The sequence below is a fragment of the Bombus flavifrons genome, chromosome 9 (genome assembly GCF_040668555.2).
Source record: "Bombus flavifrons isolate JBK064 chromosome 9, iyBomFlav1_principal, whole genome shotgun sequence".
Classification (NCBI taxonomy): domain Eukaryota; kingdom Metazoa; phylum Arthropoda; class Insecta; order Hymenoptera; family Apidae; genus Bombus; species Bombus flavifrons.
This window is the reverse complement of record NC_138450.1, coordinates 10,672,945-10,690,428: the sequence shown is the minus strand read 5'-3', so window position 1 is coordinate 10,690,428 and position 17,484 is coordinate 10,672,945. Positions and strand designations below refer to the sequence as shown.

The 17,484-nt window shown below is 36.5% G+C and overlaps 5 protein-coding genes across 5 annotated transcripts; 3 read left to right on the top strand and 2 right to left on the bottom strand.

The window, feature by feature from the left end:
- The first annotated feature begins 845 nt into the window (after nucleotides 1-845).
- LOC138183332 (odorant receptor 49a) lies at nucleotides 846-2,701 on the top strand. Its single transcript, XM_069120060.1, has 5 exons — nucleotides 846-1,139; nucleotides 1,672-2,078; nucleotides 2,156-2,255; nucleotides 2,345-2,446; nucleotides 2,513-2,701. Exons 1-5 carry the CDS (start codon nucleotides 846-848, stop codon nucleotides 2,696-2,698), a joined length of 1,089 nt encoding a protein of 362 aa, XP_068976161.1. The 3' UTR covers nucleotides 2,699-2,701.
- Nucleotides 2,702-4,139: 1,438 nt separating this feature from the next.
- Nucleotides 4,140-5,666, top strand: LOC138183256 (uncharacterized). The gene is made up of 6 exons (XM_069119929.1): nucleotides 4,140-4,433; nucleotides 4,492-4,898; nucleotides 5,005-5,104; nucleotides 5,175-5,276; nucleotides 5,344-5,499; nucleotides 5,583-5,666. The coding sequence occupies exons 1-6, from the start codon at nucleotides 4,140-4,142 to the stop codon at nucleotides 5,664-5,666; spliced, it is 1,143 nt and encodes a 380-aa protein (XP_068976030.1).
- Nucleotides 5,667-9,419: 3,753 nt separating this feature from the next.
- On the top strand, nucleotides 9,420-11,045 carry LOC138183365 (uncharacterized). The gene is made up of 6 exons (XM_069120192.1): nucleotides 9,420-9,757; nucleotides 9,816-10,222; nucleotides 10,329-10,428; nucleotides 10,499-10,600; nucleotides 10,668-10,823; nucleotides 10,907-11,045. The coding sequence occupies exons 1-6, from the start codon at nucleotides 9,464-9,466 to the stop codon at nucleotides 10,970-10,972; spliced, it is 1,125 nt and encodes a 374-aa protein (XP_068976293.1). The 5' UTR covers nucleotides 9,420-9,463; the 3' UTR covers nucleotides 10,973-11,045.
- An 879-nt stretch (nucleotides 11,046-11,924) lies between these two features.
- On the bottom strand, nucleotides 11,925-14,816 carry LOC138183063 (probable cytochrome P450 12a5, mitochondrial). Its single transcript, XM_069119597.1, has 11 exons — nucleotides 14,744-14,816; nucleotides 14,404-14,685; nucleotides 13,980-14,091; nucleotides 13,778-13,900; nucleotides 13,558-13,699; nucleotides 13,231-13,481; nucleotides 12,980-13,163; nucleotides 12,741-12,910; nucleotides 12,584-12,662; nucleotides 12,318-12,518; nucleotides 11,925-12,249 (listed from the first exon to the last, which is right to left on the bottom strand). The coding sequence occupies exons 1-11, from the start codon at nucleotides 14,814-14,816 to the stop codon at nucleotides 12,139-12,141; spliced, it is 1,728 nt and encodes a 575-aa protein (XP_068975698.1). The 3' UTR covers nucleotides 11,925-12,138.
- A 203-nt stretch (nucleotides 14,817-15,019) lies between these two features.
- LOC138183170 (H2.0-like homeobox protein) lies at nucleotides 15,020-17,340 on the bottom strand. Its single transcript, XM_069119773.1, has 4 exons — nucleotides 16,919-17,340; nucleotides 16,543-16,755; nucleotides 15,388-15,578; nucleotides 15,020-15,313 (listed from the first exon to the last, which is right to left on the bottom strand). Exons 1-4 carry the CDS (start codon nucleotides 17,019-17,021, stop codon nucleotides 15,122-15,124), a joined length of 699 nt encoding a protein of 232 aa, XP_068975874.1. The 5' UTR covers nucleotides 17,022-17,340; the 3' UTR covers nucleotides 15,020-15,121.
- Nucleotides 17,341-17,484: the final 144 nt, after the last annotated feature.

The following is a 17,484-nucleotide window of genomic DNA, read 5'->3' as shown; positions in this document are numbered from 1 at the left end:
TACCTTAAAGAGCATATGACAATACAATAATGGTAGTAGTAAAATTTGTTGCTTCGAATGAAGTATCATAATTAAACACGCGTTTATTATCAGAGTGGAAAAACCACGCGAAAAGTTTATGCAATAAATTTATTTCGTCTGAATTGCAAGCAGTAAGAACATTTCGTTGAATATATTTCTTTAATATCAAATATATAATATTAATAGAATTATTTACCGGGAAATCGAAACCTAAAATTTCTAAGCATCGAGCTTCTTCAATGTCAGTTATGATTAAGGATTGTGTTCATAATCGTTCGCATTTCCCTTCTCGTTGCATTACTTACAGTATATTTCGGAACATTTCGGTGCTTTTTGGATTCGACGTAAGAAGATCGCTTGAGAAAAAAGGACGTGGCCCGTAGCTTCGAGCGGATATCGCAAACAAACTTTTGTGTGACTGAATATGCATATAACATTGTACGTGTACAACTTTATTTTAACGAACGCTCCTTGACTTTCGCGAATATTAACTCCGTTGCGTGATAACTACCCTTTGCACGTGTCTAATACGGTACATACTTTTAATGTATAATGCAAGCAATAATGATTAGCGTCAAGTCAGCTGGCAGCGGCCTACTGTGAAGAAAATCGCAAACCGATAAAACTTGTTCTTCAATGTAATAATTTATTAAATTTCTCGTACGTACAAACCAATTATATGCCAATGACGATTGTGAATATCCGCTTGGATTAAAAACGATTAAATTACATCTGTTCTATCCCTCGATAGTCTGTATATATCGAACTCTGGCACCAGTTAAATCTATTGTATTAGATTCACAGGGCAAACACTTTTTGAAGTCATGACGAAACAAATAACACCAGAGAAAGTTATTCACATTGCGTGGCTCAGTGTAGTTATAACTCTTTGTTGGCCGCTTCCTATCAACAGCGACAGAAATAAAATCTTTTGTTTCAAAATATTGCAGATCTGCAGTATTATAAGCGCCTGTTTGCTATTTCTGCCAATGCTATATTTTTGCTATGTACACTTTGACGATTTGGTCGCTACTTCCTCGTGTGTCTGCCTTACAATAGGTGTATCACAAAATATATTTCAGACTATTGTATGCTGCGTCAAACACGTGTCTTTACAGGTAAGTTTTAGTACCTGTCGTTACTTGATGTAACAATAGATAATTATTTGGAATAAAGGACGCTTCATCGATTTTGTTGAATTTGAGGTATTTTGTAAAGATTAATACTTTTTCTTAGTATGTGCTGCAGCCTCTGGTTTAATGATATTCATCTCATTATTTACTATCATGATTTAGATGGCTGTAGGACTTTTGGCAATCTAACATTATTGTTGTGTCTGATTTAGTTTACTTTTGAAGCATTAATACAGGTAGAAGGGTTAATAACGTAGATCAAACCTAACTTAAATCTAACACAAACCTAATTCAGATAAATTCAAACAAATTCGAAACATTAAGAACATGGTACATAGTAACAATATTTTTACATATCACTGGAAAATTTTAAGCGAGTTAGAATTGTGTGTATAGGGAAAAATTATGCAGCATATAGATCTCGATATCATACATACTTCAGACCTATCAAAATCAGCGTGACGTCCCCTATACCACAGCCAAAATTATACCAATTCATCCTAATTATGAGTTACAGCGTATAGTCGAGGAAATGATGGTTTGTATCAAAGAAGCGGAACAATATGAACGAGAAATTTTCTACAAGTACATCAAGAAGTGCTATGTTTTCTGCGGTTGTTCCATAGCATGTACGTATGTAACTGCGGTTGGGTTTTCATTACGACCTGCAATTTTGCCAGTTCCTTTCCCATTTGATGTGGAATATCCGTTTCCTGTAAATTATACATCAGTATATATTATCATATATATGCAACATGTTTGCGTTTGTTTTCAATCCGCTGCGCAAATATGCATAAGCTCGTTTGGAGGGCTTTTACTTTGGTTCACGGCAGCGAGATTTGAGTGTTTGGCCGTAAATTTGCAGCGGAGCACAGACACTGATACGTTGATCGATTGCGTTAAGAAACAATTACATTTAAGAAGGTAAAAATAACATGTAGAAGATGAAGCGTGTATTAAACGATACATTTATGTACAATATTAGCGATTATTTTTTATAGATACGGAGAAGAAGTGCTTAATAATTTTCGTTTTATGGTACTTTACGCTGTTGGAGTAGCCACATTTGCTTTGACTTTGTGTTGTATTATGATGATCGTAGTACGTATACTTTATAACGTTTTGCGTATAGTATAATGCATGTGACAATGATTATTCTATTTAAGTATTGACACAAATTTGTTAAACAGGATGTACCTCTGTTCGTGAAGATACAGTATATAGGTGCATGTGTTACTGTACTTACGGAAATTTACTTATACACATGGCCAGCTGACTACTTGATAGATATGGTAAATCATATTGTATTTTCCGAAGAAGTAAATATTTAATCTTTGTTAATGTGTCGTAATTCTTAGAGCATGGGCATTCCGCAAAGTGCATATAATTCGACCTGGTATGACCGGAGGTTGGAAATGCAGAAAAATCTACTGAATATGTTAACATATCAAAAACCATTAGTACTTTCCATAAGATGTATAGTGCCAGAACTCTCATTGCGTTATTATTGTTCGGTAAGGCAAATTGGTGTTGAAGTGTCATAGTTATGAAAGAATTAATCAAAGGTATTATATAAATAATAAATCTTTAACATTTCAGTACCTGTCCAATGCCTTCTCCATCTTCACTACTTTGCGCGTCATGATACAGAATTAATTCAAGATGAATGTGCTCTGAACGTGGTTCTATTCGTATAAAAAACCATTCTTTGTGATAATCGCGATTAATGTCACTCTATTTCATAACTAATCGTGTATTAACATTGGCTTTTTATGGATTTTTATGAACACAAATATTTATTTGAATGAAGATCACGAGAAGAATATAACTTGGATCATTGTAGCAGCTAAATTATTCGTAATTGGATACTTGTGTTCATGGAGCTTATACTAATGGAGGGGTCCCAGCACGTACGGATAGGATCAACGGAAAGAAATACACTTTTCTGTTCCTAGTCATTATCGTGGTTGCTGGCCTTGTGGTCATATACCCGTAAGTGTGTGGTCTGATGACCGTATTCTACTTTATCTCTCAAATAACTAAAAGCTCTTTGACCAATAATTTCAAATCTTTTTGTATAATTAAAAAAGTATACGATAATATTGTTGAAATTAATAAACTAGGTCAGGCATGATATTTGCATCATTGATATGGTGCAAAATATAAATTACTTATTAGAGATAATTAACGAAATATAAATGCACAAACAGTTAAACAAAATAGATACATACATATAGTATATATATATACACAATGAAAAAATCACTCTCCTTCGCCCCCACCGCGATCCGTCGTTGTTTGAATAGCGCCCCGCAAGAGAAAAACTCAGAGTGAAGGAATTACTATAGAGACAAAAGGAATACCTCTCGCATAATCACACCTGATACGCATTTTCTTATGCCTGGTATATGGCCAAGACTCCTCCATAGGTATAACCTCTCTGCCTGTGCTATAGTAGCTTACAAACAATACTTTTCATTTAATTCATAGTACCTCCACATGTAACATAACGATAACACTTCGAGAATAACTTAACATCAATTATTTGTTTACTTGGACAGGCAATTTTATTACCTAAGCTATTATCGTTCAAACATTTCGTATACAATTATTATTTCTAATACGCGCAGATAGTGAACTTATGTTACACATTGTACTACGAAATGTATCCAGTAATTTGCTGGCTGTTCCATATGGGATGTCTCCCACAGCAGTAACCACACATGGGTGAATTACGTAATAAAGCGGAATTCAAAAGAAAACTCTCAGGCTGTTATTAGTGCTGCAATAGGGATTCTTTCATATTTTATTTCAATCGTACTAAGAATACTCGCATAACTGTATACAATCGAATCATTACCTCTATATGGTTTCATTATTTGTTTCATTACAATTCTTAAGAATTATTTCAAAGCAAAGCGTTCTGCTTGAAGACAGAACGTTGTGATATCTTGACACGGTAGTTGGCTTTAACTTCGCGGCGGTATGTTTCGAAATGCGACGCCAGAAACGGCAATAGCTTTTACTGAACTTATCCTGGGATTATCCTGTTGTTGGCCGCTTCCATCGACAGCTACCAAGTCTCAGATACTTTATTTCAAAATTTTGAGATCCGTGTTATTTCTCAACTCACTTTTACTCTTTTGTCCCTTGGTATATGCAATATATGTGCACCGTGAGGATACAGCAATGTTTTGTAAATCAGTTTCTTTGACACTTGCTGTTGTACATGTACCTCTGCATTCCACCTACTGCTTCAGTCAACACGATCGATATCAGGTAAAATTCATCTTTAATAGTCATCTCAAAATTTAGTGATCCAAATAACGTACTGCAGCGATTAATCGAAGAGATGAAATCTTGTTGCGAGAAAGGAAATTCGTACGAAAGACAAATCTTCCAACGATACGTGGACAAGTACGCCATATACTACGCAGCATCTGCAATTTGGTTTTATTGGAGCCCATCTATTATTCTCATCGGAACGTTCTTCATATCTGATCCCTTCCCAACAAATGCAGAATATCCGTTCCCAGTTGATTTCGAACCCGTGAGGAGCATTATTTTCTTGCAACAATCGCTCGTCGGTATGCAATGTGCGTCACTTCTGTGCACCAATATACTTTGCGCGTTACTGTTGCTCTTCGCTGCAGCGCGCTTCGAGATTTTAATGACCGAAATACGTGCCGTTAACGGTGTTAAATCATTGATAAAATGCGTAAAAAAGTATTACACTCTGAAAAGGTATGCAACGATTCTACGGTGAAAAAGAACTCGATTAAACTGTATATCTTAGAGAATATAAGGTATTAGAAAATATCATAGATATTTTTCAAACGTGTGGTTTTAGATACGCAGAAGAAGTGGCGAACACAGCTCGATATACAACTCTAATTACGCTATGCATCTGTGGCATAGAAAGCGTATTTGCTGGTATCATTTTTATCGGAGTGAGTAACGAATAAGACAAATTAATGTGCTATTACAATTAAGATTATTAAAATCTGTTCGAACAAATAGCGACAACCATTTACTGTGAAACTTCAATTCGTTACCGTATCTATAACTGTGCTATTGGCGGTATTCATGTGCGCGTGGCCAGCTGACAACTTAATAGATGTAGTAAGTTTTAAATTTTAGTACTGTAACTTCAAATTAAGAATTACAGTTAAGTGTATTTTTCTACCAGAGTGAAAGTACCATGCGGACGGTTTACCAATCTAAATGGTATGAACAGCCTTTGAGGATACAAAAATTTATATTGTTCATGATGATTCCACAATCTCCGGTGATCTTAAGAATCAGGTGTATCATTCCAGCTTTCTCACTCAACTATTATTGCTCGGTAATGGAATGATTTTTCTTAATCGATTTCACTGCCATCTTTATCATTGTAATAATATACGTACCAATTATTTGATATTTCAGTTCATCACAAACGTGCTTTCTATGTTTACGGCTCTACGAGTTGTCATGTTTCAAGATGAAGATGGAATACTTGACGATATTTAGCAGTCGTTTGAATTTTGTAAATTAGGTAATGGTTTAATTGTTATGCAGTAAATTGTTTTTCGTGATTTGCTTATTTTATTGATTAAATTTCACTAGTTCAACTGTTAGGTAAGTTGCATAAGGGAAAGAACGCGTTTCGAATCCGTGGTGCACTGAACATTAAGCTCTACGATAAGTCTTACGGAAAAAATTTGAAGCAATGAATAAAAATTGAGTAAGCTGTCTGATTTAAAAATCTAGTGAAAGAAAATTTATCTAACTGTAAGGTGCCTACCGCTTGCTTGTACAATACCACATAGTAATTTTGTTCTTGAACGGGTGCTTGTTAGAGCAGTGTGAGTTGATGATTGAGCTAAATTTGAGAAATAGAGTAGCAGATGCAATTTGCTATTACAAATAGGAAACATACGGGTCTGTTATTTCATAGAAATAATTACATGCATTGAACAGTTGCTACTTTTGAGAAATAGAAGTTTTGTGCTTCGACCACCTGTGTGGCAGCGCTCAAATGGTACGTGAGTAATTTAGCGGATATGCTATACCCTTTTAACTTGTTCACGCCACTTTTCCGGTGCTTAATAACTGAGACTCTGTCATAAACCTTGGAGTTTTCAAACGGTCATACTACGGCCAATCTAATGGTTTTCGTGATATAAGCTGAACCCTTTTGAATATTCCTCAAGGTTGTATGTTCCACTTCCTGGATACTCGCACATAACACTGGGCCTCGATGACCCTTCCAACGGGCACAACGTGCAATGGAAGGGAACATACGAGGTATTAAGAATACTGAAACAGCACATTTTCGTCAGAATTCTAGTCATATCTGAAAAAAGGCAAGTCAAATTGCTATCTCTCAGTAAATCGCTTCACACATCGCGAGGCGTTTTAATATCGTAACAGTATCGCGAACTCTGCATAGCTATATACACATATATAAAAATCACAATCAATCAATAGTAATTAATCTATCTCTTGTAACTACACATCACAAGAGCAAACATTGTTGGTTACACCCCTTAATCAAATGGGAATCCTTCCGCTCGATTCCACATGGTTCTTGGAACCGTATATCGGTACCAAGGAGGAAGCATCAGTCCGGAAGAAATTGAAGATCACATCACTGAAGTCAGTGACATCAGGAGTGTCATCCTCGGAAGAAGAACTCTATCGAACCTGTGTTTAGAAGAACTCATCGTCGTCAAAGGAGTCGGTTACTCGGAAAAAGTGATATCCAACAACGACAGAATCGAATGAAGCAAATGAAGTCAACCGTTCAAGAAAATTGACATCCGCTCTCAGGACAGGAGCCATAGCTTAGAATCAATTGCATCAGAAGCGTTAGGATCATCACATCCACGTAACACCCCTTCAACGACAAGTGATCACCATGTAAAGTTGTAGTATTCGTAAGCTTGACTAGAAGCAGCACATATCTCTTCATCGTGCCAGTCGTATCGCCGCTTCGAACAGTCAGTCGTACTTTTGCTCCCGAATCACTTATTTATATCACTTAGATTCCGTGTTTTCTTACCCTATCTTCACATAAAAACACATAATATGGCTCCTAGTCACGAAGATCGCATGAAGTTTTTGAAATCGAAACGTGACCCATTTAAAGTAGAATTCGCACGCTTACTCGATAACTATGAAGAAGAAACACCCGTAACGAATATTGGCGTATAGTTAGAAGATTCAGAAGACGAATTTATCTCCTTCATTAAATCACAGATCGAATTAGTTCAGACTGACGTCGTACACTCAGCTCCAATGATCTTAACATTGAGAGATGTTATAGAGAAGAAGGTCTTGACTCATATTCACTTTGTCCGAAGTGTGGGACGATCGTGACTCAAAAGATCTAACCTATCTATGCCTTATCACTGTTACGATCGCAATCCTATGCAGATGCTTATGCAATTTCACTTTCAACCACCTGCATTGGAGTAAATGTAATGTAATAAATACCATTTTCTTTTTTGTCATATATTTTGAACCGCGATCGGTTCACACCACGAGCGAATAATTTATGTGTATAACTTATGACTCTCCGCTCTACAGCATATCCAAAATTCAACGCATAATATAAAACACATGACATGAATTTAACACACAACAATTGGAGTTGAGACCCTCTTTTGTGCATAATTATCAATTGCTCTACTCAATCACAAAATTCGACAGAAAATACACGGAACTTTCAAAACACATTTCAGTCTCATACCGACTTCTTATAAAATGAAATCACATTTTCTAAAATAAATTTACCAATATTTATGGATTCTTACGAAGAATGGCACTGTTCACGACAATATATGAATCGATGAAGAAAATTCATGTATATACTTGCGGTCCTGCCTACGACACGAAATCAGTTAAGGCGATTGAATCTTTCGGTAACAACGGGATAAACTATTCACCTGTTTGGAGAATTCTAGAAAAACGATATAATCAACCAGCAATAATCGTTACATCGCTTGGAGGTTCTACTTGAACTACCGTGAACTTATCGCGCTTAGAACCAAGACCTTCGATGATTCTTAAATCACAGAAAATCTCACTATCGCGCCTTAGAAGCTCTCACGCAACCGACTGTAGATACCCTCCTTTAATACTTATTTAAGTAAAAAATAGACCGCGAGATAACACTGAAATAGAAAGAACTCATACAACACAAAACATTCCCAAAGTTAGAGAAATGGTTCATACTCTTATACGATCGCTACAAGATTTCAGAACCAGTCGGATCTAGTTCGTGCGTTTCATCAATATTAAATATTGAAAAAGTCACCCATTGACGTAATCAGCAATCTTTCAGTCGTAATGCACCACACACAACACGACAAACGTGACGCGAATTATGGCCAATCGTTCAGTGTTCCTTCGTCATCACCAAGATTGCGTGTAGCTTTTCCCAAGAATCACATCTTTTGCAGAACTGCAAATTTACTCATTTACATTAATACTTTCCCTCAGACGTATAGCACTAGAATTCCCTTTGTGTCATTTCTCTTCGTTAACGTAAGTTAGCGTTCGAGTGTCATAATTATGAAAGAATTAATCAGAGGTACTGAATGAACCATATAATAAGAACGTAAAGAACCATTCCTTGTGATAATCGCGACTAATGTCACACTATTTCATAACTAATCGCGTATTAACATCGGCTTTTTATGAATTTCTATGAACACAGATATTTATTTCAATGAAAACCACTTTCGAAATATAACTACGGACATTGTAGAAACTGCGTTATTCGTAATTGGATACTACAGTAACTGAACAAACGATACCTTTCGTTTCATTACTTGTACTTACACATGTAATAAATGCCTGAATCATTTAACATCAATTATTTGTTTACTTGGAAAGGGATCTTTATTACCTAAGCTATCATCGTTCAAACATTTTGTGTATAATTATTACTTCTAATACTCGCAGATAGTGAACTTATGTTAGACATCGTACTGCGAAATGTGTCGACTAATTTGCAGCCTGTTCCATATGCGATATCTCCCACAGTAGTAGCACATAAAGGAGAATTAAGTATTCAAGCGGAATTCGAGAGAAAACTCTCAGGCTGTTATTAGTATTGCAACAGGGATTATTTCATACTTTATTTCTTTCATACTAAGAATACATACTAGTAATTGCATACAACTGAACTATTACCTCTACACGATTTCTTTATTAGTTTCATTAGAATTCTCGCGAATTATTTCAAAGTAAAACGTTCTGCTTGAAGACAGAACGTTGTGATCTCTTGACACGGTAGTTGGCTTTAAGTTCGCGTCGGTATGTTTCGAAATGTAGCGCCAAAAACAGCGATTGCTTTTACTCAATTTATCCTGGGATTGTCCTGTTGTTGGCCGCTTTCATCGACAGCTACAAAGTTTCAGACACTTTGCTTCAAAATCTTGAGATCCGTGTTATTTCTCAATGCACTTTTACTCTTTTGTCCTTTGTTGTATGCAATATATGTGCACCGCTATGATACAGTAATGTTTTGTAAAGCAATTTCTTTGGCACTTGCTGTTCTACAAGTACTTCTGCATTCCTTCTACAGTTTCAATCAGTATGATCGATATCAGGTAAGATTCATCTGTAATAGCAGTCTCAAAAGTTAGTGATTCCAAGAACGTATTGCAGCGATTAATCGAAGAGATGAAATCTTGTTGTAAGAAAGCAAATTCATACGAGAAACAGGTCTTCCAACGATACGTGGACAAGTACGCCATATACTACGCGGCATCTGCAGCTTGGTTTTATTGGTGCGGTGCAATTGTTCCCATTGGAACGTTCTTCTTACCCGATCCCTTTCCAACGAATGCAGAATATCCGTTCCCAGTTGATTTTGAACCCGTGAGGAGCATTATTTTCTTGCAACAATCGCTCGTGGGTATGCAGTGCTCGTCACTTCTGTGCACCAATATACTTTGCGCGTTACTGTTGCTCTTCGCTGCAGCGCGCTTCGAGATTTTAATGATCGAAATACGTACCGCTAACAGTGTTAAATCATTGATAAAATGCGTAAAAAAATATTATTCTCTGAAAAGGTATGCAACGATTCTACGATGAAAAAGAACTCGATTAAATTGTATATCTTTGAGAATATAAGGTATTAGAAAATATCATAGATATTTTTCAAACGTGTGGTTTTAGATACGCAGAAGAAGTGGCGAACACAGCTCGATATACAACTCTGATTACGCTATGCATCTGTGGCGTAGAAAGCGTATTTGCTGGTATCATTTTTATCGGAGTGAGTAACGAATAAGACAAATTAATATGCTATTACAATTAAGATTATTAAAATCTGCTCGAACAAATAGCGACAACCATTTACTCTGAAACTTCAATTCGTTACCGTATCTGTAACTGTGCTAATGGCGGTATTCATGTGCGCGTGGCCAGCTGACAACTTAATAGATGTAGTAAGTTTTAAAATTTAATATTGTAGCTTCAGATTAAGAATTACAGTTAAGTGTATTTTTCTACCAGAGTGAAAATACTATGCGAGCGGTTTACCAATCTAAATGGTATGAACAGTCTCTAAGGATGCAAAAATTTATATTATTCATGATGATTCCACAATCTCCGGTCATCTTAAGAATCAGGTGTATCATTCCAGCTTTCTCACTCAACTATTATTGCTCGGTAATGGAATGGTTTTTCTTAATCGATTTCACTGCCATCTTTATCATTGTAATAATTTAGGTACCAACTATTTGATATTTCAGTTCATCACAAACGTGCTTTCTATGTTTACGGCTCTACGAGTTGTCATGTATCAAGATGAAGATTGAGTAGTTGACGATATTTAGCAATCATTTATGAATTGTGTAATGATTTAATTGTTACACAGTAAATTGTTTCCCGTGATCTGCTTATTTCATTGATTAAATTCCACTAGTTTCAACCGTTAGGAAAGTTACGCAGAGGAAAGATGACGCGCTTCTAATCTGCACTGAACATTAAGCTCTACGATGAGTTTTACGGGAAAATTTTTAAGTGTAAAATTGAGTAAGCTGCCTTATCTAGAGATTTAGTGGAAGAAAGTTTATCTAATTGTAAGGTACCTACCGTTTATTCATATAATGCCAGCTAATACTTTTATTCTTGATTGGTTGCGCAGTAAAGCAGTGTGGTTTGATGATAGAGCTAAATTGGAAAAATAAAGTAGCAGGTGCTATTTGTTATTACAGATAGAAGATATACAGGTCTGCTATACCATAGAAATCATATTATGCATCGGAATAAATTTTCGACTAATTTTTTTATTATTTCCTTCGGGAATTTATTTTCCGTAGTTGTCCCGTTTGCGGGATAATTTTTTGAGCATGATGTGCATATTTTTATATTTGACGTTACATCTTAATAATTTTTTATATTTCATTCTCAGAGCACTACAGATCAAAAGGATAAATTTGAGATGCTGGCAAGATTATAGAAACGATTTTATAGGTTAATTCGTAAGGATTACCTGTACATCTAAAATAGGCACGTAACGTTGCCTATAATGTTCATGGTGTCCCATGGATGGAGATAATGACAAACGTCCGTAAAGATATACGGACTTCAAAGTGCCTGTCTTTCAAATTCTATGTGAAGGTAATCTGGATCTTATAATTTAGAAGTATTGTTAAAAGATTTCTTTTTATATCCATTTTGCAGGTTCTGTACGCCTTTAAGTTTTTAACTTTTTCTCAACATCAAATGTCCGATTACGCGTCTAAACAGTCTCGAATAGATAATAAATTAAACCAAAATCCTTTCTAACAATATTTTATTTCATTTTTTCTATTGACGTAATGAATGTTCAATAAAAATGTACGATAAATCACAACTACTGTTATTTAGTCTAAATTATGCCTCGCTGTATTCGAAGTGTTGATTTAATAACAAAAAACATAATATATTCCTATCTATGCGTTTCTTTGCAGTAACTAGTACTTGATTATTATCGTATAGACTAATATCTATTCACGAAACGGAAACGAAGTGGCTTATTGGGTACATTCACCATCATAAAATTGCTTTTGATGTCAGCATAATCATATTCAACTCTGAATTGTCGTACAAGCTGAAATACGAATAACGCGATCAATTAATAACGATTACAATAATATAATTAAATCTAACAGTAAATACCTTTGCTGTCAGTAGCATCATTTTTAGTTCAGCCATACTTTTCCCTAAACATGATCTCACACCATATCCAAAAGGTAAATAGCTGAAGTCTGTATCTTCTTTTGCATAATTAGACAACCATCTTTCTGGCCGGAATTTTAACGGATCCTCGAAGTTCTCCTCGCGTTGCGAAGTAATTTGATTTGCCATTATGACAAATGTCTATAAGAATTTATTTCTTAACGAAGCAATAATCTTATTTAACTATATTTTGCTATTACGCTTACCCCTTTAGGTATCGTATATCCATGAAGATGTATGGTTTTTGGCAACAGCCTAGTGATGTAGGGGATAGCAGGATGTAGTCTTTGAATCAAATAAATCATTATCGTAATAATATAATAGTGATGTCTACTTGATATGTACTCTTATGAAAATTACTACCTTAAAGTTTCTTGAAGACAAGCTTTCAGATATGGCATATTTTTCAATGTTCTTTCCGTGAAAGGAGCATCGTTATTTGGCAAAACAGAAGTAATTTCATCGTAGAGTCTTCTTTGTGTCCGTGGATTCTTTGCCAAATTATATAATATAAACGCCTCGGAGTTTGCCGTCTAAAAATCGAATAAACATTAAATTTCATTATACATAATTGTCACTGCTGTTATGCTGTCAATAATTACCGCTTGAACACCTAAAATGATCATATCCATCAGCAACGTACAAATGTCGTCTGGATGAATACCTTCGTTCACGAGAAGCTTTTCCAAAACAGGTGAACTATCCTCAGCCATTAAACTTTTCTCTGCATGAGATTTGCGAATTCGAAGTTTACCTTGAGCTTGGCGGACATATTTTCCTATGACACTGAAGAAGACGTTCACGAAATTTCCTGGAAATAATTCCATGTACAAAATTTTGATCATCAACTTACTTATCGAGCACGTCACAAGCTTCGAAGAGCTTCTTAGCGAATGGAGTCAAGAAAAATCGCCACACTTGAAAGCCAGTTTCACAGCGGCTCATGTACTTGTGAGCTGTTAACAAGGCGTTAATAATTCTTGATGTTTCAGACGTCGGATTGTAGCCTGGTGATTCCAAAAAGCCGAGCCGCTTGTTGAATGTTACGTCGTAAAAACACTCCAGGGCCCAGCGAATCATGTCTTCGTGGAAACTAGCAGACACCTATTCGCGTCATTAATTTATCGTGTTGTATCGTAAGGCTTACATTACCAAATTGTATAAACTGTAATATATATACTTCATTTTGTCTGTTACGTATTTTGTATATCCTAGTAATAACTTCGTCGCAAATCGTATCGATCTTCCCAAAAAAGCTTGGGGCAATTTGACCGAATATTTGCTCCACCTTTTCTCTCACTTCTACCCATTCTGTACCTTGCCTAAATAATTTTTTGATCAATAGATTTCAATTTTACGTGTATACAAATTATCTGTGATAGGTGCAGGTATTTACTTACATAGAAAACGGCCCTGCAAGACGATATTTACGATAGTTCAGACGATAATGTTGTAGAATATCGATTCCGCTTCTTATAGGCGTATCGCCTTCCTGCTTAAGGACCTCTGCTATGTGTTCGGGTCTACATTAATGAACAAGGGTAATGAGCAAAAGCGTAATAAGACAGAGCTATCGAAAATTATTACCTTGGAAAAGGTTACCTGTGAATCATGACAATGTCTCCTGAAAGAGGTCCATTAATTCTTACGATACAACCGTATTCGTTGAATAAATATTTTAAGGGTGTTACATTGCGATTCCACGTCAGTCGTCCTGAAAATTTGTTCGTCGTTTGAAATTTAACAATCACCTATCTCCGCAGAGACAGGATTGACACTGAGCTATTTCAAACTTTTACGAGATTTACGTGATGAATTTTTTTATTTTTTGTAACTATTCTTTCATCGAGATACCAAAGGGAACGCGCAATTGGAAATTCGAAGAGCAAATCGAATTTTCCTTTTAAAAGTTTTCTGTCCACTATTTCTTACAATCACATTTAAAATTCTCCAACGATAATTGTACAGATAGAAACAATACTGGTCTCTTCGAATTTCAACCTATTGGTACTTCAACAGATCGTACCCTGGGTGAATCTGTTGATTAGCAGACTGGAAAGCACTTGCGTACCGAGGAGCGGCACGTATTTCCAATATTTCTCCCAGATCTTCAAAATCGCCGGTCCAGGGATCTCTTCGAATGGCAATGGCGTCTTATCACCGATAATCTGCGACTCGATCTTCGATGTGGTTACCTCGAACGTAGTAGTTGAAACTTCTGCGGCCGTTTGATCCAGCAGAGGAATCGCATCTGCGCGTAAAGACTCGTTGACGACAGAAGCTGCTTGTGACTGAGTCATGGATGCAGCTAAAATGCAGAGAAATATTGATAACCTAACGAGGACAGTGTTTTCAAAAATACTTACAGAGAAGATCGGAAGTGTCGATATTTAGACATTTCTGACTCTCGCTTGCTGCCAGAGGTTTCGACATCTTCATCACCGAATATTGTCGAGAAATCGACATTAAACGTGGTAATAATCGTTGCATTTTAAACCGCAGTTTGTTAGCCCCCGATTAATATTTTCTTTTAGGAAAGAAATAACAGCTTAGTTGTCCTGGTAACCGGCAAAAAAAATGTTAATATCGTTTTTGCAAATGGCGTCACAACAGGGTGAAGTACGTGTCGAATCCAAACAAACAGAATAAAGCTATTTACGTATAAACTTTATTTAACATAAAAATTTATCATTACAGATTACAAACTAGACGATATGAAACATCGTAAATGTACATTGTAAAATTCACACATCAACTTCGATCTCCACATCCTCTTCGTCTTCCGAAACAGTCTTTTCAGTCGTTGCACTCTTTGTATCATCCTTCGCTAATTTTCTAGACGATTCCTTCTGGGAATCGGAGTTCGATAAAGCAGTGTTTTCGCTCTCTTTCGTATGCCGCCATTTCATTCGTCGATTTTGAAACCAGACTTTTACCTGAGGAGAACAGATCATCGTTCGAATTCGACTTTTCCAATTGCTTTACGTTCGCAGCTAATTTAATGTTATACTTGTGCGTCTGTCAAGCCTAAAGTAGCAGCAAGTTGCCGCCTGTCCGGTTTCGTGATGTACTTTTGCAGAGAAAATCTTCTTTCCAAACCTTTTCGTTGCAAAGAACTGAACACAGCCCTCGACCACGATCTTTTTCTTCTGGTATTGGTCTCTGATTGATTGGTCGGTGTCGAGGCAGACGATATCGGTACTGTAAAAGTTCGTAAAAAGCTAAAAGGTTTTAATCGCTCTCGAAATATTTCTAGAACCTACACAAACACGGTAAGGGGAAGTGCTTGGTTGGATAAAACAGAGGCCTGAGGATTCGTCGCGGTGGACGCTAGTACAAGATTACAAATTAGAGGGAAACGTGACATGATGTAAACATTGTAAACGGTAGTCTTAGCTGGATGGGTGTCTGTTTCAACAGATCCTATCCCGAACAAGAGGCCTCCAAGATTGGGTACTTCTGGCTGATTTACAGCCCTACAGAAGTATACAACATGTGTACGAGTTTAAACAGTGTGGTTCTCTCTCCGGTTGGTACGGTCCTCCGCATGAATTGGATGGCTAACAGTTAGTAAGGTCATACTTATTTCGGGAACTTTGTGCTATCGTTTGAAAGTGCAACTTCTATTGATAAATTCTTACTTATTCTATTGTTAGTCGTCGATTATAAGCGGTTGAATCATTTGGAAACATCCGTTTCTGCTTAGTTTTCGGTGATCTTTTATTATATCAATATTTTTATCACATGTAAACAATATACGAACGAAAAGCAAAGGGGAGTCCAGGTTTTCGACTTTTTAGCTAACCAAGAAGGAGTACGACGAAACCGCTGTTTACATCGACTATAAACGAATGGTGGCACTTAAGATGTCGTTTAAACACGAACAGGAAACACGGGAATACACTGACGCGTAAATATTTTGCTCTACTTGCTGTCGAGTATTCGGAGACAAGACAGTAGTCCATATGGTCACATTTGTTAATGACGCAACTTTCGTTTCATGAGCCAGGGTTTTTAGACGATTTCCGCTAAAGGCATCGAAACGATCACGAATAACGTTAAATCGATTAACTCGCGTAATATAGTTGTATTAATTTTAGAAATACGTCTATACATAGAACAAAGAATAGATTACGAGCAAAGATTACACTTTTCAATTTCTCACCTCTGGGAACAGGTCGAAGTGGAGCCGGTCGATAAATACTGGTATAATTTTCGACTACTCCGTTTCCATGGTTGGTACTTGCGTAGTTTCCAGAAATCGCAGTTTGAACGTAAGAAAATGGAGGGCAAATTCGTAGGGCTTCGCACCTGACGCAACCTCCAGGACAAGGACACCGCACCGTAGAAAATTGTACCGGAAGCGGCCTTAGTACATCTTTCGAAACATATATATATATTCAGAAGTTGACCATGCAGGTCTAACAGGCAGTACGATGTCCATTTCATAACGATTACTTTTTTTGAAAATCGAGTCAACTAATGGAAATAAAGAAAATAATTTCAAGAACACGATAGATAGCCGTTTTTCGTTCCATTACCTGTTTTCTTCGATGAAATTTCATCCGACAATATACGTTCTACTCCAAACTTCAATTGCTTTGAACAATTCGTATCCACAACGCGGGTTTTCACTTCGTTCATCTTTATCTTTTCCCTTTAACTCACTTACACAAGATTCCGATTATCCTAATATTTCCGACGCACACTTTTAACGACTACGACATTTTCCAACAATGCTCCACTTAAAATCGTAATCCAAATAAATCACGCACAAGTACACTCCACCGAACTACGAAGTTTATGTCATGATTAAAAGTGGACACAGTGTTTTTGACAATGATCCGATTCTTCGCCGATTACAAATAGAAGATGATCGAATTATCAGTCACTGGTGTCAACGAAAATAGTTACACGCTAAACAATGACTTTCACGGAAGTGCATCAGAATGAACGAGTGAACGAGTTCCTGCCATGTTCAGAACGGAATTTGGTTTAAAAAAAAAATGATCCGAGCTCGCTGCAATTTCGTACGTGGGATTGGTCCACATGGACGGTGTAGGCGTGGCTCTCAGAAGATTGGTCCCTGAAGGACGATGAGTCTGAT

Coding starts and splice junctions, on each gene's coding strand:
- LOC138183256 (XM_069119929.1), top strand. CDS start 4,140: ATGTTTCGAAATGCGACGCCAGAAACGGCAATAGCTTTTACTGAACTT. Junction 4,434..4,491: donor GTCAACACGATCGATATCAG/GTAAAATTCATC, acceptor AACGTACTGCAG/CGATTAATCGAAGAGATGAA. Junction 4,899..5,004: donor AAGTATTACACTCTGAAAAG/GTATGCAACGAT, acceptor GTGTGGTTTTAG/ATACGCAGAAGAAGTGGCGA.
- LOC138183365 (XM_069120192.1), top strand. CDS start 9,464: ATGTTTCGAAATGTAGCGCCAAAAACAGCGATTGCTTTTACTCAATTT. Junction 9,758..9,815: donor ATCAGTATGATCGATATCAG/GTAAGATTCATC, acceptor AACGTATTGCAG/CGATTAATCGAAGAGATGAA. Junction 10,429..10,498: donor CTGGTATCATTTTTATCGGA/GTGAGTAACGAA, acceptor TCGAACAAATAG/CGACAACCATTTACTCTGAA.
- LOC138183170 (XM_069119773.1), bottom strand. CDS start 17,021: ATGAACGAAGTGAAAACCCGCGTTGTGGATACGAATTGTTCAAAGCAA. Junction 16,756..16,918: donor AATTTCATCGAAGAAAACAG/GTAATGGAACGA, acceptor ATGTTTCGAAAG/ATGTACTAAGGCCGCTTCCG. Junction 15,314..15,387: donor TAGGCTTGACAGACGCACAA/GTATAACATTAA, acceptor TGTTCTCCTCAG/GTAAAAGTCTGGTTTCAAAA.
- LOC138183332 (XM_069120060.1), top strand. CDS start 846: ATGACGAAACAAATAACACCAGAGAAAGTTATTCACATTGCGTGGCTC. Junction 2,256..2,344: donor GTTGTATTATGATGATCGTA/GTACGTATACTT, acceptor TTTGTTAAACAG/GATGTACCTCTGTTCGTGAA. Junction 2,447..2,512: donor CTGACTACTTGATAGATATG/GTAAATCATATT, acceptor CGTAATTCTTAG/AGCATGGGCATTCCGCAAAG.
- LOC138183063 (XM_069119597.1), bottom strand. CDS start 14,816: ATGAAGATGTCGAAACCTCTGGCAGCAAGCGAGAGTCAGAAATGTCTA. Junction 14,686..14,743: donor CGACACTTCCGATCTTCTCT/GTAAGTATTTTT, acceptor TCTGCATTTTAG/CTGCATCCATGACTCAGTCA. Junction 12,519..12,583: donor GATATACGATACCTAAAGGG/GTAAGCGTAATA, acceptor AAATTCTTATAG/ACATTTGTCATAATGGCAAA.